General features: G+C 38.9%; 2 protein-coding genes across 6 annotated transcripts in view; both read right to left on the reverse strand.

The window, feature by feature from the left end:
• Positions 1–485: 485 nt before the first annotated feature.
• On the reverse strand, positions 486–13,969 carry ccdc40 (coiled-coil domain containing 40). Of its 3 annotated transcripts, XM_023283544.3 has the most exons (19): positions 13,479–13,969; positions 13,079–13,223; positions 11,709–11,814; positions 10,703–10,815; positions 10,283–10,366; positions 9,402–9,621; positions 8,638–8,795; positions 8,405–8,527; positions 7,156–7,277; positions 6,538–6,781; positions 6,209–6,391; positions 4,716–4,961; positions 4,377–4,590; positions 3,963–4,132; positions 3,786–3,877; positions 3,427–3,547; positions 2,521–2,709; positions 2,278–2,436; positions 486–1,304 (listed from the first exon to the last, which is right to left on the reverse strand). In XM_023283544.3, the coding sequence occupies exons 2-19, from the start codon at positions 13,211–13,213 to the stop codon at positions 1,056–1,058; spliced, it is 2,928 nt and encodes a 975-aa protein (XP_023139312.2). In that variant the 5' UTR covers positions 13,214–13,223; positions 13,479–13,969; the 3' UTR covers positions 486–1,055. The 3 variants fall into 3 exon arrangements, with proteins under 3 accessions (XP_023139312.2, XP_023139315.2, XP_023139313.2); XM_023283547.2 differs by lacking the exons at positions 10,283–10,366; positions 10,703–10,815; positions 11,709–11,814; positions 13,079–13,223; positions 13,479–13,969 and adding an exon at positions 9,965–10,076; XM_023283545.2 differs by lacking the exons at positions 10,283–10,366; positions 10,703–10,815; positions 11,709–11,814; positions 13,079–13,223; positions 13,479–13,969 and adding an exon at positions 9,831–9,971.
• A 111-nt stretch (positions 13,970–14,080) lies between these two features.
• LOC111577321 (testis-expressed protein 2-like) overlaps positions 14,081–24,429 on the reverse strand; it is a 42,660-nt gene continuing 32,311 nt past the window's right edge. For 2 of the 3 annotated variants that reach the window (XM_023283539.3, XM_023283540.3), the window contains exons 9-13: positions 20,384–20,510; positions 19,393–19,506; positions 18,076–18,285; positions 17,478–17,598; positions 14,081–16,107 (exon numbers count right to left, since the gene is read on the reverse strand). In XM_023283539.3, the coding sequence (XP_023139307.2) occupies positions 15,958–16,107; positions 17,478–17,598; positions 18,076–18,285; positions 19,393–19,506; positions 20,384–20,510 (722 nt within the window). In that variant the 3' untranslated portion in view covers positions 14,081–15,957. The remainder of the gene's footprint in view (positions 16,108–17,477; positions 17,599–18,075; positions 18,286–19,392; positions 19,507–20,383; positions 20,511–24,429) is intronic. The other variant, XM_023283541.3, reaches the window with a different exon arrangement.

Here is a 24,429-nt window from a genome sequence, read left to right on the forward strand (position 1 = left end):
GAGGGCTGCACAGTGGCGTAGTGGTTAGCACTTTCGCCTTGCAGCGAGAAGATCCCTGGTTCGCGTCCCGGCTTTCCCGGGATCTTTCTGCATGGAGTTTGCATGTTCTCCCTGTGCATGCGTGGGTTCTCTCCGGGTACTCTGGCTTCCTCCCACAGTCCAAAAATATGCTGAGGTTAACTGATTACTCTAAATTGCCCGTAGGTGTGAATGTGTGAGTGCTTGTTTGTCTTTGTATGTAGCCCTGCGACAGACTGGTGACCTGTCCAGGGTGTCCCCTGCCTTCGCCCGAGTCAGCTGGGATAGGCTCCACCCCCCACCCCCCCCGCGACCCTAGTGAGGAATAAGCGGTGTATAGATAATGGATGGATGATTAACTATATACTAATTGCCATAGTATGTTGTTTGTGTTTCCCACAAGAGATGCACTGTGTTCTCTGGTAGAAACGAATGTAACTTAATAAACATCACAAGAGAAAGAAAAGTGTATTTCCAAAAATGTAGTTTTTAAAAATAAGATCTCACTAAGGCTATTTTTAGAATGTGCACTTTCAAACCAGTTTCTCACATCAAATACTCAGATTTATTATGCACATTGATTCAACCATGCCCATGAATTAGGGCAAACAATTCCATGAAGCACACAATAGCTGAGCATATTAACAGCTGGAATTGAACTGCATGCAAGTACAGCTTTCAATTGTCTAAAACAAGGCAGCAGACTGACAGATTAAATTACAGATTATACTGAATGGTTCATCTTATCCACTAGTGATAATCAGCAAAAATAGTTTTTGGAAGAATGTCACTAGCAACCACTTATGTATCATTCCAATACTGTCAAGCCAAACATTATGGAGGATTTAGTTGTTTTATTACTGTTTAATTAGCCTTTAGTTGATTATATCGCTTTACAAACAGTATTTCATTTAAAACACAAAAGAAGTATACGGTATTTATCTCATCTTTCCCTCTTATCTTCACTTCAGTTTTACTCACATTCAATCGCTGTGCACTTCCTCTCCTGGACTCTTGTCTACATCTTACCCTGACTCTCAAGTTGTCTTCTGCTCTGGCTGTGTTAGTGCTGCCAGTGTCTTTAATGTCTTGCGCAGTGCCCCCTGGTGTTGGGGGAATTCCTCACAAACACGGTGCAGGATGGTGCTGGCAGCATGTATTCGCTCCAGCTGGCTCTGCAGAGCTGCTCCCACTGACTCGCTGCTGGAAGAGGCCTTGTAGCTGCCTTCACACACTCCCTGCAGCCTCTTGGTCCGACTTTGCAGAGCCACTAGGTGGGCCAGTTTCTGGAAGCAGGGAAAGATTAAAAAAAAGAAGAAGAATAGAATAGATTTATTTGCATACCACAGTGTACAACAAAATAAAGCAGCAATCCTGTCAGTACACTCACAAAATCAAAGTACATGTTTAAAGTGCAGTAGGAGATGTGCAAATGTAAAAATAATAATAATATAAAATGTAGAAGAAAAAACACGTACAAGTGTATCTGTGAAAACTTAAAGATGGCTTATTTGGTGTATTAAGAAATGTATAAACAGTAGTGTAAGTGTTTGGACTCCTGCATACTGCACATTGCTGAACATATATGAAGAAGTAGTGCAAAAATGACATGCAAGGTGTATGTGAACATATGTAAATGTGTGTAGTTTCAGCAAATAAATAACAGGTGCTTAAGGTAGTAGGTGCAAAGGTGTCTATTTTTCTGATTCTGTAAATGTAACAGTGAATAAATTAACAGTGAGTAGATTAAACAAAATTGAGTTAAGCTGCTGGTAGACACTCAGGTCCAGGCAGGCTGCTGTAAATGTTATGTGTGATATATATTTTAAGCTTTTCCCGGTTAGGTAATTTACAATGATCACAGAAAGTGAAGGAACAATGAAAAGCTATTTCTGTTTTTCTTGGCTTGCAGGAGTGGCTTCCATGAATGGAAATTGTGATGCTCAAGTCAGCATGACCCAGTAAAAATACTTGAAGAAACATTCTCACCACACCTTCATTAGACTGAGACAACACTTACCGAGAAGGACAAAGCGCATATTTCAGTTGTGAAAAGACATTTGATTGACACATACCAGGTATTGTTCAATAATTGAAGAATGAAGTTGCTGTACTGTATTAGATTTCAAGCCAGAGAAGTGTCAGTCACACACACACAATCCAGGGTATTTCAGAAAAGCAAGAAAACATTTGAAGGCAGATTTACAATATGGTGACACAGTGGAATATATTCATGTAATGAGGGTATGTGCTCCTTACTCTGTCTTTAGTGTCCTGGAGATTTTCAAAGTCAGAGTCCAGCATGTGTCCATTGCTGCACAGTTCAATCAGCTGCTGCTTCTGCTTCTTGAGGTTGTCGCTCAAACTCACCTGGCTCTGGCTCAGCTCCCTGATCACCTGCTCACACTCTGCTGCATGCTGAACACACACATACTACATTCAAGATACTTGTGCAACATCCTCTGGGCATTTTTGCAGATATGGAAAATACACTGCACCCACCTTGTGTGTTTCCTGGGTCTTGCGCTGCAGGCCCTGTATGAGGCGGCTCAGGTCGCCCTTAGTGGTCTGTTTGTGGGAGTTGTGGACCAAGGCCTCTCTGCGCAGGACGATGGTTTCCCTCCTTGCTACGGTTGCTTCGCTCTCCCTCAGCAGCCGCTCCCGCTGCTTCATCAGCTGGTTGAGTCGCACCTGCAGAGACACACGCAATCCAAAAACTTTCATGCAAAAACTACACACGAACCATGAATTAAGGCATACAAATCACTATTGTTTTATTTATGTTTACCTAAACCAGCAGTCCATTTTCACCTAAAGCACTTTGCTATTGTACACATTAATTTTAAATATGCACAGTTGCTCAACATGGAGCAAATCAATGCTTCCCCATGAGGGCCACAAGGACACCATACAATTCCGATAAAGACGTGAATAATAATTCATAACTCTGGAGGCTATATTTTGTGGCTAAGAGATTGACCTTGACACAATCTATCTCTGCTGCATCTTTGCTCACTCCTCATCATTGCCTCCAACAACAAGATACTGATTTTCATGTAAAGTAGGTCATTGGTATGCATAGGAATCTTTTCACTACTTCGCTACCTTATATGTGTGTTGTCTTATTGAGAGTTTGAAAGAGCTTGAGAGTTTTTACAGTGGGAGTAGGGGAAACAATAGGACAAACGTGTTTGTTACAACATTCAAATGTCTGACCTTGAGCCTATTTTCAGACAGGATGTCTTTCTCTGTCTGCAAGTCTGACAGATTAGTCAGAAGAAATTGTGTTTAGCAATTTTGTTGAATCTTACTACAGCACAGATGTTATCATGAAAACATATCTGCAGTTTTTCCCCCCATACTTTATTCTATTATACAATATCTATATATTGTGTTCACTATATTTACCTCCATACGGTGGATTTCGGCTTTCATCACCTGGATCTCTCCCTGTCGCACCTCTGTGTCCACAACTGAGCGAGTCTCTTTTAAAAGCTGGATCTTCTTCTCCCACAGCATGATTTGTCGCCTGCAGGAAACGCATGCAAAAATATGCACACGACAAAAGGACACTTGTTTTAAAAAAAAAAAAAAAAAAGTCACCCAATATATGGGGAGTGAGCTTTAGGGACAGAATGACAAAACCAGAGTGATATAAGTTACTGTTAGCATTTTCTAAATTAAGCTATTGTTACTAATTTTGCAAAATATCTTAAAGACATGAACTCAGTTTGAGAGAAGAACAAAATCTGTCATATGTGACTGACTCAGCCTCCAGCAGACTGTTGAGCAGCCTCTCTTTTTCTTCATGCGTCTTCTCGTGCTTCATCTGCACCTCAATACATCCCCGCTCAGCCTCCTAAAACCATTATTTCACACTGAAGTTAATGTTTCATTATAAAATTGCAGAAAAAAAGTCACCATCAAACATAATTAAAGCGTGCCTTAAGTCTGTGAACAAAGTCTGTCTTCGTGAGTGCGTTTTCCTGCTCCAGAGCCTGGCTGAGCTGTCCGTTTTTACTCAGCAGGGTGTTGAGTTTCACCAAATCTCTCTTCAATGCCTTCAAGTTTTTCTCCAACTCCTTCTCCTCTCGGTGCTCGGATTCAATCTGACCTAGTAGGGTTGGAGTTGTTGTTTAAGGAGTTTAAGTATAAGTGCAGATGGCAGTGTGGATGTGGTGTACAGTACATGTGAATACTTTGACAATAAAAGCTGTTTTTATTTTACTATTTAATACTTACAACTTTACAAACTAAAGCTCAGTAATAGCCTACTACTATAAATTACTGACAACTTACTAACTTGGATCTGTGTACCTGTATATTAGTGTATGTGCGTGCTTGTGTATATTACATACTCTGCAAACGGATTTTCTTCTGGTGCATTGCAGTGTAGCCTGTCTGCAGTTTGAGCATCTGCCTGCTGTTGGACTCTATCTCCTGGGTCAGTCCCACCAGTGTTTCTTGCTGTCTCATCCAGAGCTGCTGGTCGCTCTTGATATTCGCCACAAGATCCTCAATCTGACCCATGACTGCCTGTATCTTAATTTGCAGAGGGCTCAGGTCATCATGCTGAGAATGGAGACACAAAAATCACAAAGGCAGCCTGTAATTTATATATCTGATTGTAAAGATCTTTGATTTATCCACATTAACAACAGACAAGCAGGATTTACTGCTTCCCTGTGATCTCTCACCCCAGTGCTGGATGTGATTTGACAGATCTTGGTCTTGCAGGTGGCGATTGTTGTTTGCTTCTGGTCGATGAGTGTAACAAATGAGGAAATTTTATTCTGATTTAAAGTCAGCAACTTGTTGTACTTTGCAATCTCCTCATCCAGGGCCTGCTGGGTGACGGCTAAACTGTTCACATGTTGGTCGACCTGTTGGTTCTGTAGTCTAACTGTCAATATCTCATTCTCCAACTGCTGCAGCTGACACATCTAAAAGGACAAAAGAGATGATGAGCAACAACAAAATAGAAAATCTGAACATTTTATTTATTCTTTGCATGTGCTGCATCTTTTTTGTGTTATTGTAATAATTTAGATTTGTTATAACTTTAGTAATTTATCCTTTTCGCCTCTACACTTTTGCTGCTCAGGTTCTATTATGTTGAACATACTGGTCAATGAAAGAGGCCCTTCTAAGTTTGAGAAAACAACCCTTGTGATGTTCTCTCAACTTGGACTTGAGACAAATTTTAAAAACAAAGGCTAAGTGACTGGAGGAGCAGGTTAGTCTCACAAAAAACGCCACTGAGTTGCAATATGAGAAACATACAGTGGTCCCAAAAAGTATTAATTGTCAAACTGCCTATGGCTATTTCATAAAATCTTACCATGATAATGGTTATTTAATCCATAGAGGGCTCAACATAAATGTTTTCTACTGACATTAAAAAAAAACAAGGCGCCACTTAAGATAGAACACATGCTTAGCTAGCAACAGAAGTATGTGAGCCACAACTGTGATTACTCTGTTAGCTCACCAAGGCTCCAGTGGGAAAGAACTGAAGAAAGAGCTTTTCTGGCTGAAACAATTCTAAAACTTTTCATCACAGCTGATACAGGATCTGAAAGCAGCATTTTGTAAATTAAACAGCAGAAAAAAAAAAAACTGCAACAGCAAAGGCACAATGGGGTGTCCAAATTTTTTTTCTTGTTTTTTTAAAACCTAATGAACTTCTTTTTAAAATATACTGCCTGACAAGCGTGCTTTCTGCTATATGTGTTTAAAATGAATCACATTTGCTTTGACATTTTGTTCACTAATGCAAAGAAATTCATACACTTTTACATTAATGAATATGTTGTGAAGCCCTGTAGAATCCGTTTTTTGGGGCCTGAGGCACTAAAACTCAGTTCCTGCTACTTTGATTCTTACTGTTCTGTTTTAGTTTCTTTTTTTTTTTTATCCATCTCTTTTGAGTTCCCTAAATTACTACAAGTAAAATAATAAATGCTAATTGCTGTCCTAGGCCTTTAAGTAAGACAGGCCCAGTTTGAAACTGAAGGTCTGTGATTAAACAGTATTTATTACATAATATAGCAACAGCAATAGCAGCCATACTATTTATGTGGAGGATCTCGAGGGAAAAGGACTTCGATGAAACAGATGTTTGAACTCATGGACAATCAATAACTAAAATCCTGAATCCTTTTTTCACCTTTATAAATTTCATCTTTACCTTCTCCTTCTTGTGAGAGGCCATCTTGCTGGTGAGTCTTTGGGAGTACTTGGCAGCCTTGTTGTGTGTGAGCTTCTGCTGCATGTTGGTCACAATCTTCTCCTCCAGGTCCAGACGCACAGAACTCTCTTTCTCCAGCTGCCTCCTCTGATCGTTCAGTTCAGCCTGATGTGCACTGGCTTCCTAGAAAAATGAGGAAAGGGAGTAAAGGAAGAAGAATGGATTAAGTATAAAAGAGTGGAACAGCTAGAGGGGAAAAGAGCAGGCAGTAAGGCCTTGCAGCAGGGCTATTCTCTGGACAAACACAGGAGCCTTTACACTCCATCTACCTTTGTGAGTGTGCTGAGGGTTCGCTCTGTCTGGCGCAGTGTTCGGAGGCAGGTGCTGTAGTGGGCCTGCAGAGCCTCCTGCTGAGCCTGTTTCTGACTGATCAGCTTCTTGGACGTGGCGCAATCCATCTGAGACCAGTTCAGCTGGATAGTCAGTGTCTCATTTTGGTCCTGTTCTGCAGTGATGGATTTCTTGTAGCCTTCAATCTCTCCATCCAGCAAGATCACCTGGTGTTCGACCTCACTGTGGGAAACAAGCCCAGGGGTGGAAAATGAATGAATGAACCTGGATTTTTACTTTTTTTTTTTTTTTTTTTTTTAACCTTTCCTACTAAATCTGATGTTATGGATTATGTCTTCTGAAAATATAGTGCACATTTTATACTTACCATGTTCTACACATATCTGCATATTTAAAAAATAAGAAGGCAGGTAATTTAGATTAATGTTTTCACTTTCACTATCTATCACTATAGAAGAATATCCCTACGATACTGCTCATGATGCATGTCTCCAGCAGGAACATCCCTTGCTACATTTACACCTGGAATGCATTTGTACATTTAAAGTGAATTTGTAACATCTGAATATTCAGCATTCCATTCCCCTCATTCTCACCGCATGGCATCTTGCATTGCACTGAACGCCTCATCTCGCCTCCTCATGCCCGTCAGGCTGCTGTTCCACTGCTGCAGCAGCTGTTTACGTGCCACCAACAATGACTCCATTTCCATCTCAGCCTGTACAAAAACACAAACATGAATGGGTAGGTGTCGAGACTGAAGTTTAAATACCAACCATCATACTGGGTCAGCACTAGAACATGAAGAAATGCTTACATTTGGTTCATCAGTTCTGAAAACAATAAATGAAAGGGACAATAGATGACCATGTTGGTGTTTTGGATTAAATTTGGTTATTGCAGATGCTGCAATGACTATTTTCAGTTGTTGTCAGTGGTCTATTGTCGATGTTTTAAAGCTTTTACTAATCAATATCATTACAATAACAAATGACTGTGGGTATAAAGTGAAAGTTGATGCTGCAGTTCTACAAAACCAGTTTGTATCATTTAGCTTACTATTTTGGTTTCATGGACAAAAAATTGTTCAGGTACGTTACTGGCCCAGCATTAAACAGCAAAACGAAGTCAGTGACAACTGAGATTGAAACTAGCAATTATTTCAATTGTCAAATAACCCGTGAATTAAATTAGTTGTTTGGTCTGTATAATTAGATAAAAAAATGGCGAAAATTGTCGATCAGTGTTTCTGAAGGACCAAGATGATGTGTCCAAATGTCTTGTTTTGTCCATACCACAGAGATATTCACTTTACTGACAGAAGACGTGTTAAAATAAATAAATTTAAAAAAAGAAATAAATGAACACTTGTTTTTCTTAAAAAGCTTCTCTTAACAATTAAAGAATCATCAAAATAGTTGACAACTAATCCATTAACTGTTCCCGCTCCAATGACGACCTGGTTAAAAAAAAAGACAGCGAGACCTTATCATCTCAGGAGTCAGATGTTTATCTGAGGAGTTGGTGGAGATCAAAGCAGAGCAAAAAATGGAGTGAACATTGGACTTAGATTTGTTATGTCCCCAGAAATACAAAAGAGCATACTCTGTACATACTGAATGTATAGTCATTTATGTTTGTTAACTTTCCAGCCACAGCAACTTTGTCAGTTTTCTTTACAGCAAGAATCAGTAAAAAATAAATATATTCATGCATTCTTGATCTTCCTATAAGTTTATGTATATGTTTATAGTGTTAATAGGTGCAGTAATTCTAAGTATTTGCTGACTAATTAAAAGCACTTCTTTCAACTTACAGGTATAAGTTATGCCATACAGCAGTTACCTCAGAAAGGGCCTCTTTAGTTGCCAGAGTCTGTTCCGCTTGAGCACTGGTCTGGGCCTCAAACATTTCTATCTGCTGCTTCAGTCTCTCCATGTCCTTTGTTAGACGCTCAACATATAAATCCTAATTATACAGGAGAATTTTCACTCAGTAACAGTTACTTGATTATGACATAATATAATCAAAATGTAAAAGAGCTCATGCTTTAATGTGTCTGACTTCAGTCTGTCCACCTGCTGCATTTTCTGTTCTTCTGCCTGAGTTTTCTCAGCTCCTGCTTTGCGTCTGGCATTGTTCATGATTTTGACTTTAGAGTGCAGATCCTCACTGATTCCTTGTGTGAAGAGGAGGTGTTGCATGATGTTGTCTAACTCTGCTTGTAGCTGGGACACTGAGAGAAGATACAGGAGTCAGCATGAACATTATACCACAGATCTGTCATTTAGAAACATGAACTGACAGCGATGCTGTCTTGCTTCTGCTCAAATAGTACTGTATATATACAAGCCATTTTTAATACAAACCATGCTGTGCAGAATCTTTTGCACAACAATCTGAAATAATAGTCTAATTTAGGATAGGATTCAGTCATTATTTACTGTATATTGTGATTTAAACTGACATGAAGTAAAAATTGTGATGCATTGATATTTAGACCTATGTGTTTAAATCCAAATTAGCTTTAGCAAAAATAATGTCTACAGCTGTGTCACTTTTTTGAGGACTTAGTTACCACTCTTAGTAGAAGTGAAGTGAGTTTGTAATAGAACTAAGAGGAAATTAGCTTTAAATTCTGATAATGCTAATATTTAAGGCTATTGGAAATGGATGGAAATATATATATATCCTCAAACATGAGGATCATCCTGTACATCCTGTATCTAAGCGGTTATCTTAGATTTGTAAATATGAGTTTAAAGCAACTTCGTAATGCAAAATGAAATATAATCCTGGATCTATGCCAAGACACAACCACCAAATAACCAACTAGTCTCACCACTGGCTTTAGCTTCTCTGTCCTGGCTGATGGTATAGGAATACTGGCTCTTCATCGTCTCCAGCTGATCCTGTGTCTGCCGATGTTTGGCTTCAGCCTGTGCCTTGGTCTGATGACCATCCTCCAGCTTGTTCTGCATTCTGGCCAGCTGCTCCTGGACCCTGAACATCTCAACATTTGCTTCCTGCATGTGGCTGGTAACGGCCTTCTCTACTGCCAGCTGGGACAACCAGAGAGAAAGCAGAGAGAGGAATCAGACAACAAATCAAGCAGGCTATCATTATATCTGATTTACAAACACTTTCCTTTTGACATCCAAACATTCTTTGTTGTGAATATTTTCACAATTTTAGAATTTTGTGCTGGCTATTAAAATGTATTTGCTGCACATAGGACAAAGGACAAAATAAAATGTTACCGATTTAATACCATACAAACCAACAGCACCATCTTCTGGACATATAAAGTGAAATTAAAGTGGATTCCTCTTTCCAGCCACTTTTAGTAGGTGTTCACCACTGCATAATGGACATTCTGAATATACTCTGACCCAGCCATCTTACATTCACGATTTGGTCCCTGTTGGTGTCACTCAGATCTTCACATTGCCCATTTTTCCTGCTTCCAACACATCAACTTCAAGAAACTGACTGTTGACTTGCTGCCTGATAAAACCCTCCCCTTAACAGGTGAGAATGTAATGAGATAATCAGTGTTGTTCACTTCATCTGTCAGTGGTTTTAATGTTGTGGCTGACTGGTGTAACTGAACTAAATATAAATGTTTTTGAAAGTGTAAATGTGTTTACTAATAGAGCAAATATGGGAAAAAGAGCAGATAAAAGCCAATATATATTTGTTGTTCATAGGAAAGAAGCCAACCTTTTCCTTCAGTTCCAGATTGATCCTCTCCAGCTGTTTATTGAGCTGGATATTCAGAGCAGCTTGTTGCCTTCTGACTAGTGGCTGCCAACAGATCAAAAGTAGCATTAATGAGATGACAGTGAAAGTACAAAACATGTTTTATAATGGTTATGAACTAACTGTGCACCTTATGTCTGTGAATGGAAGCACATTCATGTCTGTGCAGCATTAACATGTTTTTGGGACCTAAGTTCACATTTAATGAAATGCATGAGCTAATTTTTCACTGCTACCAATGTACCTAACACACTGTTATACTAGACACATAGATGAGACATTGATACCATTTTCTCTTTGAGAAGCAGTAAGACAAAATCTATTTATTTAGCAAATACTGATTGCATCAGTGTTACAGGTATTGAGGTAGAATCTACACACATGTTCAGGATCAAGAACAATCAACTCGTCGTCCTCCTCCTCATCTTCCAGTGGCGGCTCCTCCATGCCCTCTGATGTATTTAGGTGTAAAAGATGGGCATCATTTTCTTGCACTAAAACACACAAAACGAAACACATTTTGACACTTTAACTAGTCAAGATGTGACAAATGACAAGGACTTGTAAACATGGACTTTGTAGAATTTGTTTGTTTCTTTTTTCCACACACAAACCTCCATTTTTGCATATATCTCATGAAGAAACATTTCTTCATGAGATATATCACGAAGAATTGTAACGTTCCCCCTCTGATGAAAATCAAATTTTTAGCTTATCAACATGTCAGTGTGGTATTTTTTATATGCTGGAAAACACGTCCTGAGTGAAATAAGCACATCAGCAATGGCTGAGCGTTTTCACCTTGAAAGTAACTGTCTCAAAAACAAGGACTCATACTTCCGTGGTTTTTTAAGTAAAAAGCCTGGGCAATTCTGTCAGTCCTGTCAAGCTGCAGGGTGGGATTTTCTACTTGCCATTGTGCAGAATACAGTAGTTTTACAATGTACGAGATCCACACATTCTAGAGGAAGCAATGGTGTAAATATACATTTTAGACATTTTAAGGCAGGCAGGGATTATTTTCAAGGAAAAAAATTCTAAATGTGCAACTTTGACAGAGATGAGTTTTAAAGGTAAAATCAATGATCGGAAAAGTACTTGAAGTTAACAAAGGTGCTGTAATCTTATGGCACAGAATTCTTGGGCAATAAAGTTTCCTGTATTCAGTCTAAATTAATATTAGATAGTAACAGACCTTTAAAATAAACAAGCCAAAGCAAGCCAGCTGAAATTAGGCATTTAACCTCACCTGATGGATACAATTTGCACTTACGTCTCTGTTACACTTGCCAGTTTTATTTCCCACATGATGATCACTAATACTGTATTGAACTGCATCATGCTGTGTCATGCTGTGTTGCTTTCTACTGATTAATGTGTGACTCACCTGAATTTCTGGCTGCTGGGTTGTATTCATCCGCTGTGATGAGAGCAGGATGAGGCTGAGGGACGGTGTCATCAGACTGAGGTGCTGACTGATCCTGTGAGTCACACTGAAACACAAACAGAGAGCATGTATAAACTTCTTGAGTTAACATTTAGACAATGTGCATTGTCAGACACACATTGCATTTCCACATTTTTGACTTTACATGACCCACAATGTATGCAATAAGCTTAAGTTCTGATTAATATTTAGTGCATCCAACAGTACAGACTACAATTTAGGTGCAAAATCACAGCACCCAGGAAAATATCAAACATGTCTCTAAAATAATAGTAATGACTACTGCAGCTTTCAAAACTCAAGACCAGCAATAAAAGATTAAAAACCGACAGTAAAACATTAGAAAAAACAATTAATCATATAAAAAGGGCAGCAATAGAAGGTTAAAAAAGACATTACAGAATATTACACAAACACCAATGGTGAGGTAGGTTTTTGAAAGCTTTTTTAAACTAGCTCTGACTTAGCTGTTCTGACAGTAAGGGGGAGTTTGTTCCACTGCAATGGAGCTAAAACAGTAAACTCACTGTTCTTATTTGTTTGTTTTACGCCTGAAGTGTAGAATTTGTTTAACCCTCCTGCTGTCCTCATTCACGGCCACCAAAAAATATTGTTTCCTTGTCTGAAAAAACATCCAAAAAAATCTGCAAAACAATTCCCCAAATTTCTGAAAATTTGCAAAACCTTCAGGAAGAAAACTCCAATAATTCCTTAAAAGTTTCCCTTAAAAGTTTTATTTTTCAAAAAATCCCCCAAATTTGGCAAGAAAATTCTTTTAAATATTTTCAAAAAATTAGTAAAAATCGTCCAAAAAAATCCTAAAAATATCTAAAGTGATTACATATGTATCAGTAAATCCTCTAATATTTTCTTTAAGAACATTCACAAAAAATCAACCAAAATCCAGCAAAATTCGCTGGATTTTGGTTGATTTTTTTGTGAATGTTCTTAAGAAACATTTTTAACATTTCTTTTATTCCACCAAAAAAATGTTCAAAGATTTCCCAAAAATGTTGAAAATGTGGACATCAGAAGTTTCACTGTGAAAATGCATTTATATTTTTTCCACATTTTCAAACTTTAAAACGGGTCAATTTTGACCCGCAGGACAACACGAGGGTTAACAGCAACTGAGCAACCCGAGCAACGTCGAGGTGCAGAACAAAACGGTTAAGGGTTCCGAGGGGTATAGCAGAGCCACACCATGTAGCGAAGTTGATAAGCAGTTGCTAAAGGAGTAGCAACGTGAGGTAACACTTCAGAATAAAAGTTGCTCTATTCCTCCTGACTCCTCAGACAGGATTGTGTACCTCTGGAGGTGACGGTTCAGTGGCACCCTCTGCTGCGTTGTCGCCTTCATCCTGCGGGTTGGTGTCGCTCTCATTTCGGCTGGAGCCTTCCTCCCTCCCCTCCTCATCGCCTGCGCTCTGCATTGGACCTGACATGACAAGTGGTCTGGAGACAGGCAGCATATTCCCATCTAGTTAGCCGTTAGCGACAAGTAAATAAACATACCGCACTTATATTAGCGTGTCCTTGCTTTAGTTTTGCTCACTTTCTGTATGTGGATGGCAGAAAAAAAACACACGGTAAAATACTGGACATGTAACGTTTACTACTGCACAATTCAAAGAAAATGCATCTTTTCTAAGTAACAAATTAATATTATAATTCATTTTCGACACCATTTAGAATCAAAGCTCTTCTTACCACTGTTTCACTGTCACTGACAAACCGGAGCTCCACGGTTACTTGGCAACCGTAAACTCCAGTGGCGGAAGAGGAGCATGCGCACTGCTCATCATCTCAGACCAGCAGCTGTGGTAAACAAAGGTCACCTTCTACAAGCCAAAACTGCTCACATTCCTGCCAAATTTTATTTGTATTTGACAAATAGATGACTGCTAGTTTTTTTTTTTTTTTTTAATCATCTAAAATGCTAAAAATCATCTTTTTTTTTAACTTTGTAGACAAACCTGAATTAGTCTGTTGTGGATGAAACTAATCAACACAACATTAACACATTGGTAAACATAATTTGGTAATGTATATAATTAAACACTGATAGAATCCATTCTGACACCCAACACTAATTTTCATTTTGTTGTGAAAAATCTGAATGTTAGCCAGTCTTTATAAATACTAAATGCATGTTTTCCTTTACACTGTACATAGGTTTGAGTGTGGATTTTTTTTTTTTTATCAGACATCACTAAAAAACAATTTTATTTCACTCCAAAGCAAATAAACACAAAGCAAGCAAGATTTGCACATAATGTTGAGAACACAATATCTGAAGCAAAAAACCCAAAAGGCTTTAACTGACATTTATTTTGCTCTATAAATAAGGCAGATACACGTAATCACTGAATTTGGCCTCAAAATTACATGTAAATTTTAAAAAATCATTAATATTTCACAGATACAAATCATGATCTTCATATATCCTCAAAATTCGTATTTCATTCTGTTTATACCAAAGAAGTAGACAAAAAACTGAAACCACAACCCACTTCATGTAGTCTTTCAAAAATACTTAGCAAAAGGGAACCAAGGTGAAAAAGAAAAGACAATCAAACAGAACAAAGATTCATTTCATGTTACAGTGCTTTAGTATCCAAAGAGAGCAAGAAATGAAAACAAGACAAGAACTTCTGTAAACAACATTAATGCAAGTATTTTAGCACATTTGTAAATATTACCTCTAATGCTTGATCAATACAAGATGTGTACCTTTAAGCAGAGGGAGCGATCCAGCACTAAAGGCCTAATCAAAGGACTTTGGTTAAGATTAGAAATAATGGTTACAAATGCAATTTCAGAGAAGGAACACGTAGATAAGGCTGCAACATTCTTGACAATAGATGCTTTATGATATCATTTGTACCTTAACTTCACTCGAATGTTACATTGAAGTGTCTTTCTACATACAATATGATGGGTAGAGTCTTTTTAAAGCACTGTTATTCATCAAAATTGGTCATTTCAATTCCAACATCATCAGCAACAATATCACCATAAGTGATACATCGATAAATGCACCACCCACTAGTCCATAATGATTCTGATAATGCATCTGGAAAATGATATTTAACATGTGATAGTGTTTATCATAAGAAAACAAATAGAAAACTTTCACCTGTATTTGTGCAATAATTTGCATACCCCAGTTATTCTGGGTAAAAACTGTTTTCATACAATAACTGAAACCAAAAATACCCAAACATACATTCAATAGATGCGTTAGAGGCCTCGTACTTCTCATCAGACATACACTTTTATGTATATATATATATATATATAGTCTCTATACAAGATCATACTAAAGCCTATTTAGAATTTCTATCATTGCACTTATTGTGTTTGTGTATTTGTCATTAGCAGTGAATGACGCTGCTCCTACATTATGTACGTTTGCTCTTGAGCATTAGTTCCATACAGACATGGATAACGGCATCAGTGGCATTTGAAAAAAAAGGGAGTTTGGCAATTGAAGATCTGGTCACAGCACAAATGAATACTGTTCGCCAACACCTGATCAAAAAAAATTATAAAAAATTGCGTAAATCAACTTAAAGGTTTAATGTTTTATGGTAAAGAAATATAACATCAAGTATCTGAGCTTCTCCAAAGTATGCTGTCACCTGCTTACAGTTAATTCTCAACAAAGCAAACGATGACACTCCTTCACACACTAATCATTCACTATAAAACACCTCTAATTTCAACATACAATCACACTTGCTGCATCTCTACACTAAATGCTCCATCTCCTGTCATCTGCAGGCTGTAAGGTATCTGGTGAATGCTTCCACATTAATGTGTTCATAAGACATAAAACATATACCAATAAATTCCTGCTTATCAACTTAACCCACCCCCAGTTATGAGCCAAACATGACTCCCTTCACATATCGGCCCTATTCAATAGGTTCTCATCATTACATAAGACAAATCGCCTTTTCCCCTGGCATGATAAATACTACTTAACAGAGCAGCAAGCAACAGTTTGTCTTTAGTGTTGACTCTGTCTTGTTCCTGTAAAATTCATAAGGTCTCCTCTACTTTAAGTGAGAAAGCAACTCACGACGGGAATGTGTTTGTGTTACAGTAGCGCCAGACCTATCGACTTTGGCTCCGGTTCCCATTTTGAGACTTCATAACCTGTAAGGAATACTGTAAACAATCTTCATGGCTGGCCGTTGCTGTCCCTCTCCGGCTGCGAAGGCTCTGGGTCCATTGAGAGACCGACTAAGGGTCCACCAGCTGTGCGAGGGTCCATGGCAGAATGCATAATAGTCAGCCACACATCATCCATGTTTGGCATCACAAGTATTTTCTAAAAGAAAGAAGAGAAAAATGGATACACAGTCAGTGGTCTATCATTTTTTGGGGTTCTTGACACATTTTTGGCACTTCTTAAATAGACCTTAAGTAGTTGGCACATCACAGAAAGTGTGGAACTGTCTTTTAGAAGAGGTGAAGTTCAAAGACGGACTTTATAAAAATGCTTATAAAAATGCTCCCAGTGCTTCTGCAATGCTTGTAATGTTCCCTGAAAGTCCTGTTATGTTAACATATCAAGTAATATTTCTGAAAAGCTCTTGAAGTGTGTCAACACGGTGATCCCTCAGCTTGAATTTTATTTTGTGGAAGAAGAAGGATTCAAAGGGAGTCAAATGTAGCAAGTAATGATCAATTCATTCTTTCTGCATCCATGTGAGCAGGCCATAGACAACTCTATTTATACTAGAAAAGGTATGCGTCAGAGTTTTGGAGAAATGTAAGACTTCCTACTGTGATTAGGCTTCATCAATGGAAAGCATATACAAATCAAAGTTCCTCCAAAATCTAACAGCAACATGTCAGTTATAACTCTTTTAATGATGAGAATGGTGGAGAATCACATTGCACACATTTTGGGCTACCATGCTGGACTTGGGTGGATGACAAAAGTTACGTTTTGTGTACCCTTGTGGACACAAAAAGCACGAACTGGCCTTAAGGCGGGTGCAGAGCGATGACTGTGTTGTTGTGGTTAAAAAAAAAAAAAAAAAACAACCTGTGTGCGCATTTGAACACCAGCATGCCACAGTTCAGGTTTGTGCCGAAGGATCTCTCTCAGATGCCTCAGGACATTACCTGTAGAGCTCCCCATTGACAGTCAAACCCTGGTCAACAAATTCCAATTACTGTGTATACTATTGTTTCTTCTCTCAGTGGTAGCTACAGACACCACCTCTCATCACAAGCAATGATTCTCAATATTAGGGTTTTATCATTGCATCTACTGACTGACAAAATGTTTGCTCCCTGCTGCAGTTTGCCGTCCAAGGAGAAATTGCAAACGTACCAGTGGTCACTAAAGCTTAGCCCAGTATCATGTGTTATCCTGACTTGTTATAGCTATTGATCGCATATGTTGCAGGCATGTGACTGTGTATAACCAACAATCCCAGAACCTTTTGATGAACCCCCATATAAGATGCTGAATGTGTTAAACAGTTTGCCAATCTACGTTTTAAGCTTTGTATGACTGCTGTGCTTACTGTGATGCAGCACAAATGCCACTTTTATTTTTGTATCCATGTTGCGACAGGCACAGGTAGCCTCTGCAGTTCCCCTGACAACTTCCAATTTTCTACTAGTTCGTCGAGTGACCGGGGACTGCGTCACAGAATTACAGGAACATTAAAGGTTTATCGCCACCTGGAATTCCTGATCCAGTTTTTTCTCTATCCAGTCCGTAACATGAGCCAAAGTGACTTCTCTTTCTCCCAGTTTGGGTCGGGCCTTCAGTTCCAAGCGAGGCGGTGTCCTAAAGCCATACCTGTAACAGAAAATAACCAACCATTTTCTCACAAACACTGATGACAAAAGAACAACTTCTTGCAAGTACAGCTACTACCACCAGAGGACAGTGATGTATAGCAGAAAGACATACAATATATTGGGTGCTACATTTATTTGTTGTTAATAAAACATGCAGTTTTATAGAAGAATGAATTTTACTAGTTCTGAGTACAGATGTCCTTACAGTGTGTTTCAATGTAATTATCTATCACTCAGACATAAAGATATGTGGATTGTGACTCAGTAACTGTTGACATGCAAGAGGAAAATTGACTAATTCAGTGTCATCTTAAAGGCCTTTGTTTGCAACAGACTGGACTGTGTCCTTCTATCTGTGGCAAAGGTCCATCTCTAAGGAAAACGCGATTATTTGTCACTCTGACAAACAAGGACATTCACTTTGCACAGCATTCCACTGATTAGGTTGAAGGAAAACAACACTTCCTTCACATACCATATCCTGTCAGTGGGAGGAGGCGGTATGTTGACGGCCAGCGTTCCTTGGAGCTGCTGCACCTCCACTGTGAGCAGGAGGGGTGTGTTGGACACTTCCTCCATCTTCTTTTTGATGAACTCTGTCTCTGTGGCCTTCTGGAAGTATTTGGACTTGGTAATCTTGTCCACAAAGCGCATGATCTTGCTCGGTTTATGTCCTCCAACCAAACTGTATTCATAGTAAATAAAAAGAGGTTCAGGGTTAAAGCAGACTAAATTTAGAGCAGCTATACATCCAGGAAACCTTAAATATATATTTTCAATTTTGTGAAGAGGAAACTGACACAAGCGACACACATTGTACACATTTACAGGTTTCTAATTGTATTTTTGGATCAGGTAGAATATGTCTACAAGTATGGTTTAATATTACATGACTCTCATGCTGTACACCCCATCTTCTGTCTGAAACACTCCGCTTTACCTTGTGTCCTTTAAACCACATGACTACACATAACTTATGAGGACCATTTGCAGAGCAGCTGCTACAACACTACGCTTCCACTAAAATAAATGAAAACAGCTACACCATCACATGAGCAGCGCAAAAGTGGTGCACACGCACACTGATATCAATGCTGCAAACGACCAGTCCTTCCATTTACATCTTTTACATGAAGAGCACGTGGACCTTTGACACAGAAATGGGTCATGAACTGTTCAGAATTGTTTTCAGTTAAACTACCAGTACACAGGAAATTACTAATTTGTATCAAACAAGGCATCCACTTTGGAGTCTCGATTCCTTTGTCAGCATGTACGAGCCAGAAGCAGTTGCTTAGTCTGACAGAGTCAGAACTAGAACAAAATTTTTTTAAAAAAGAGTTTAAAAGCTCTGTGCTGGGTCCAGAAACCGAAGATACAACATTCCCCAATCAAAAGCTCACGGCCTTGCTTTGACACAACCCTATGCTAAATAGATATGATTAGAGGCACATCAACTCTGCCAGTGGTCTGCATACATTATGTGTTTAGTGTAGACATTTTCAAAGGTCCTTTTAACAAAAATTCCAGTCTGTTCTAATTGGTCAGATGGCCAAATGAAAGCGAGGCAACACTGGTTATGTAGCTATATCACATGAAAAGGGACTTTTGTCTGCATTTTTACTAAATGACTAATTAAAACAATGACTTCAAAACACATTTATCTAAAATCTAGTAATATAATGTAATCTAGTAAAATTCTTATTGTATTAAAGCCAGTATTGAAATATTTAATCTTGTGATTGTGAGTAGATTAAATAAGCACAAAGAATGCATATGAACTTGCTCTCACCCTTCTGCTCCAGCAGAATCATTTGAGAAGTCTGAGGAGTCTTCCTCATCTGATGAGCCGGCGCTGGACGACTCTTCATCACTGTCAGCCAGACAGTAAGTGCGTGGTCTGTATCTGAAAATGCGTGAGCAAATACAAATGAATGTGAGCACAGACATATGGATGCACTACCTCATGCACATAATACTTATTTAACATGTGCATAATTATTTAAAGAAATCATTTTGTAATTTAACTTAAAAAAACGTGAACCACTTTGTTTTTAACAGTATTTCAACTTTTCACATGTAATTTGATGTGAAACCGAATCTAAACATGTTCCCTTATGTGGCCCGGCAAAATTCCTCTCACTTCTTATTTACTGGCAACACAGTCTAACCCCATTTACTTACTGTAAATGCACACTGCAGTTTATAAAAGCACCAATCTAGAACTTAAGCGTGTTATTAACACTGATACTAATCATTACAGTTTCTGTGCTGAGGTATCAAAAGAGAAAAAGCACCATCTGTAATGTATTTACATGGGCATATATGAACATATTAGACTCCTCTTTATTGCTAAGAGTCAATATCTGGCGTGAAAACAAGGAAATACATGGATGAAAGCACTGAACACGCTAAGCAATGAATAATTAATTAGATGAAGCATTAGATGGAATTAGGAATTGAGACAAACAAGATGTTGTAACTGGAAAGTGAACAGAAGAGATTACTGTTGAAAGTCAAGCAGCACTCACCGACAGCAGAAATACATCCGATTAAGAGCCGCATAAAGGCAGAATCCAAAGGACACAGAGGGAACAGAAAAAGGGAGAGTGGGGGGGGGTATAAAAGACAGAAAAGATACAGAACAGTGAGTGAAACAGGTAAGGTGCCAAAGTGGCAGAATAGCACAGTTTTCCTGAGTAGAGGAGGAAACAGCATAAAGCCCAATCATGGCTGTTCTAAAATGTAAATGTAGTACGATGTATGTTGATCATCCTTCCTACCCATCTTTGCCAAATTCCCCTAAGCGGAGGTTTTCTCCCTCTTTGCCCAGGCGAATGAGGTTCATCTTGGTTTCCAGGGTCATCAGGAAGGAGCCACTGTAGGAGACCTCCAGGTCGAACCACAGACCTGATAGATATACAGTAATTATTAGACACGTTGATCTGACAAGTGAAACTGTAAAGAGTAAAATTTAGGGATAAAGACACATAAGCAACAGATCCGCCACCATCCATGAAAGATAGTAGTTTTATGGAAAAAAACAAACTACTTGCTGACAAATGACTGCTATTTCATCTTCCTCATTATTACACTCCTATTTATTAGTACATAACTCGCATGGAGAATCCCAAATTTCTGGAAAGATATTTTGCAACTCTTGCTGTTGCTATGTCATGGTTTCACTTTTTTCATCCGGAACATCTCTTGTGTGATTTCGGCAGTATGATTCTCATCATTATCATGCTGGAAAATTCCTCTTCTGCAGGCTATGATTAATTTTGATATATCCACAGGCATTCATGGTGCCATCTTTAAATGCCATCTCCCCAATACCTTTTGCACTCATGCAGGACTATATCATCACACTCCCATCGACATGCTTCACTGTTAGGACGATGCATTGACTGTGGCAGTCCTGGTCAGGTTCACTACAGACATGCTGGAGACCATCTAAGCCAAACAAATTTTATATAGGCTTCTTTTAATGTTCTTCAGCGAGGTTTAATATTGCAGGTTTAAAATAAAAACCAAGCCAGATTCTTCTCTTGGATGCTGTCCAAACAGAACAGGTTGATATCATGCAATGTCCATCACACTGTCTGACCTATCACAAAAACCTTGATTTCCAATGATGTTCCCTGTGCCAAGTCTGAATTACCTGCACAACTCCTATTAATGACGCTTGAAAAAAAGGAGGATTTGAATCTACGTGGCTGTGATTTTTTTAGGCCTACATACTGAAAGCTCTTCGGGCCACAGTTGTCCTAGCTCTAGCTGCCTCTCCTCTCTGCCATTCTCTCGCTGCTTTGTTTCCTCCCTGCTCATGCTCTTCTATCACTGTGTTGCCCTTTCTGTGGCATCTCTCTCTTTCTCCTCAAGCATTACTGAAGTGGGGACTCCAACTGATTTTATTTTCTTGATCCTTCTGCTTAGATGAGAATGACATAGTGAAAGACCTAGGGAAGGAAGGGAAAAGAAAGAGGAAGCGATCAAAGGTCCTTTAAACCGAAGAGAAAAACAGCTGGAGAGCAGGCAATCTTCCCCCCCAGCCCTTGTTTGATATCAGCAGGGGGGACCGGCGGCAGAAACAGGGCTCTCCCAGTCTCCCTCTGCTCCTTTTACCTCCGCACTACCAAATCTGCTGTAATCTGGATTATATAAACTCCTCAAAAGCCTCCATCCAAAGCTTGGCTTGCATGGGGCAGCCTTTGTGTGCTCTGTTTTTTTATTTTTTCTCCTCTTTCACAACACAGGGTCACATGTTCTTGTGTACAAAGAGCCACATCTCACCATAAACTTGGGTGAGGGTTCCCTACACCCCACTGGAGGGCAGCAAAGGTTGACAGATGATGCAGGAAAGATGAATTGAGGTAAGGGTAAAGGCCATTAAGATAATCTGATCCAAAAAACAATGAACTTTGCATGTGTGCACATACACGATGATGAAGTCCAAAATTAGTGCACACATACATGGTGCAACATTCTGCACAGATAACAGAATCCCTATAATCAGATTTCGATAGCTTTCCTGACAGTAACCCTGGGATAAGATTTTTATTTTGGCTAAAGTGTACATAAACAGGATGTATATCCTGTGCAATATCAAATAAATGTCAAATGATTCTAAACTGTCATCTTACAGTAACTGCTTTGCTTCTGAGCATTTGTTTTTATGTGAAACTGAAAACCAACACTTTACTATTTACTATATTATAAATACAGGCCCCACAGAAAGAACTCAATGCAACAACAGTCTAAAAGCTTTTAATGACTGAGACTCAAATATTATTTGCATTTTTTTTCACTATTAAACTTTTAATATTATTTTATATATGCCCACCTTTGTTTTTGATGACAGAATCAGTCCTCCTCAGCATGAAGGATACCAATTTTGCCATTCTGACCTGGAAGTACACTCCCATATCATCACACTCTTACTTCTGTTATTCGCTGTCAGGAGTATGCATTCACTATAGCCAGTCCTCATCATGTTCACACCAACCATCTAAGTCCAACAAATTTATCTTGGTCTCATTTGACCAAAGAATGTCCTCAAATTATTCATCAGACAACTTTAAATGTTCTTTAGCAAAGATTAATCTTTCAGTTGTGTGCCAAAGCGCAAGTAAAGTTTTTTCTTGGATGCTGTCCAAAAGGGTTGACATTATGTAATGTCTTTACACACTGCCTGAGCTGTCACAGAAACTTGTTTCCACTGATAACTCCCTTGCCAATTCTGGATGACTTGCCCATCCATTCACTATTGTGAAAACAGTGCACTGTCCGTGGCGTCATTTTGGGAGGACGACCACTGCAGCACTGATTAGTGGTAGTATGGTTCATTTAGTACCACATGGTTATTGCTGCAGCTGTGTTTTAACTGAGTTTTAGTTAGTCATTGATCTTTCCATACCCTTTTCTGTCTTTGTTAAGCAACACAATCTAATCTTTATTTTCTTCTGACAATTCTTGTCCACATGGAGCCATGATGCAAACATGGAGATCGAAATAGCTCAAAGGTTCAAAGCTGAGAGAGTTCTTGTGTTGACAGATGATTTTATACCTAGTGTATGTTCTTGCAATTCTATAAATTGGAAGTCATAAGTGCACTCAATTTGTGTTTCTGTGATTACAGGTTTTCTAACCTGTCAGTGATGACAAGCTTATTCTGCTTAGGCTTATTCTGTTTCTACTTGGGGGCCAGTATTCTCAATATAGTCTTTCTAAAGTGTTTAGATTTGATTGTTCGGAAGTGGAAATACTCTACTTGTCTACTTTGTTCAGATACTATCAGGTGATATGTGAGCAGGCAGAAAATGTAGAAACTGACTGTCTTCTCCTCAGTACTCTGTCTAAAAACCAGTTGGCTGTGCTAAATGACTTGATAACGCAATAAGTCTAGTATTTTAGAGTGAAAAACAATCAAAGAAAAAACTGTTAAAAAGAACAGGCAGAGAAGAAGTGAAAGCAGGAAAAAAAGAAAGGATTTGGAGCATAAGAAAGAGCACCAAGTGAAAGAAGACAAGCAATCAGAAATACAGTGAAGCAGAGTTAACAAGGTGGATATGATGAGCCCAGTGGGTCTTGCTTGACCCACCAGTCTTGAGAAGCGTAGCGTGACTCTAGTTGGGCTGGGTTTTTATGCAGGGCACTGAGCTTTGCTAGATGGAGAAAGGAGAGAAGAGCCTCAGTGCAAACTGCTGGATCATGGCAGTACAGTGCTTCTTTAATTGGGGTGAAGTCACGAAGCCACATGGTGAGGAGTCAGCAGTGCATCATGAACACTATAGAGAAATGCCCTCACATTTGCAGGGTGAAAGCTTATATGCCTTCAGAGATATACAATACAGAATGTTATGATCATATGTATTTAAAAACAAATGTGCAGAACTACAAAGGTACAAGGGCACAGAGACAGTTGCCTCTGAGGATATGCACACATACACAGCTGGAGAAGTGAATCGATCCACTGCACTCAGCATGCTTGTTCCTGGAAGCAGAAGGGTGACACGAGGTGAAGTCAGAACTTGAGATGCCTGGAAGATACAGCCACTGTAACAGCAGTGGAAACTTGAAAAGGAAAACTACACTGACCATTTCCTCTGGAGGTTTTGCAACAAAACTTTAAAGCCAAAGGCAATTAATCATGGAAACGCATCAGCACGGAAACAGATTTTAAAATGACCTTTCCCTGCTGAGGTAGACCCTCTAAAGAGAAATATGCACAGGGTTCAGTCAAGCTAAATGTCTTCAGTAATCTTTAGCTATATGGATAAAAGGTCTTTTGTTTGAAGCACACACTGCCTGCCTCCTTCCTACTTTCTCT

The sequence above is a fragment of the Amphiprion ocellaris genome, chromosome 4, assembly GCF_022539595.1.
Source record: "Amphiprion ocellaris isolate individual 3 ecotype Okinawa chromosome 4, ASM2253959v1, whole genome shotgun sequence".
Lineage (NCBI taxonomy): Eukaryota > Metazoa > Chordata > Actinopteri > Pomacentridae > Amphiprion > Amphiprion ocellaris.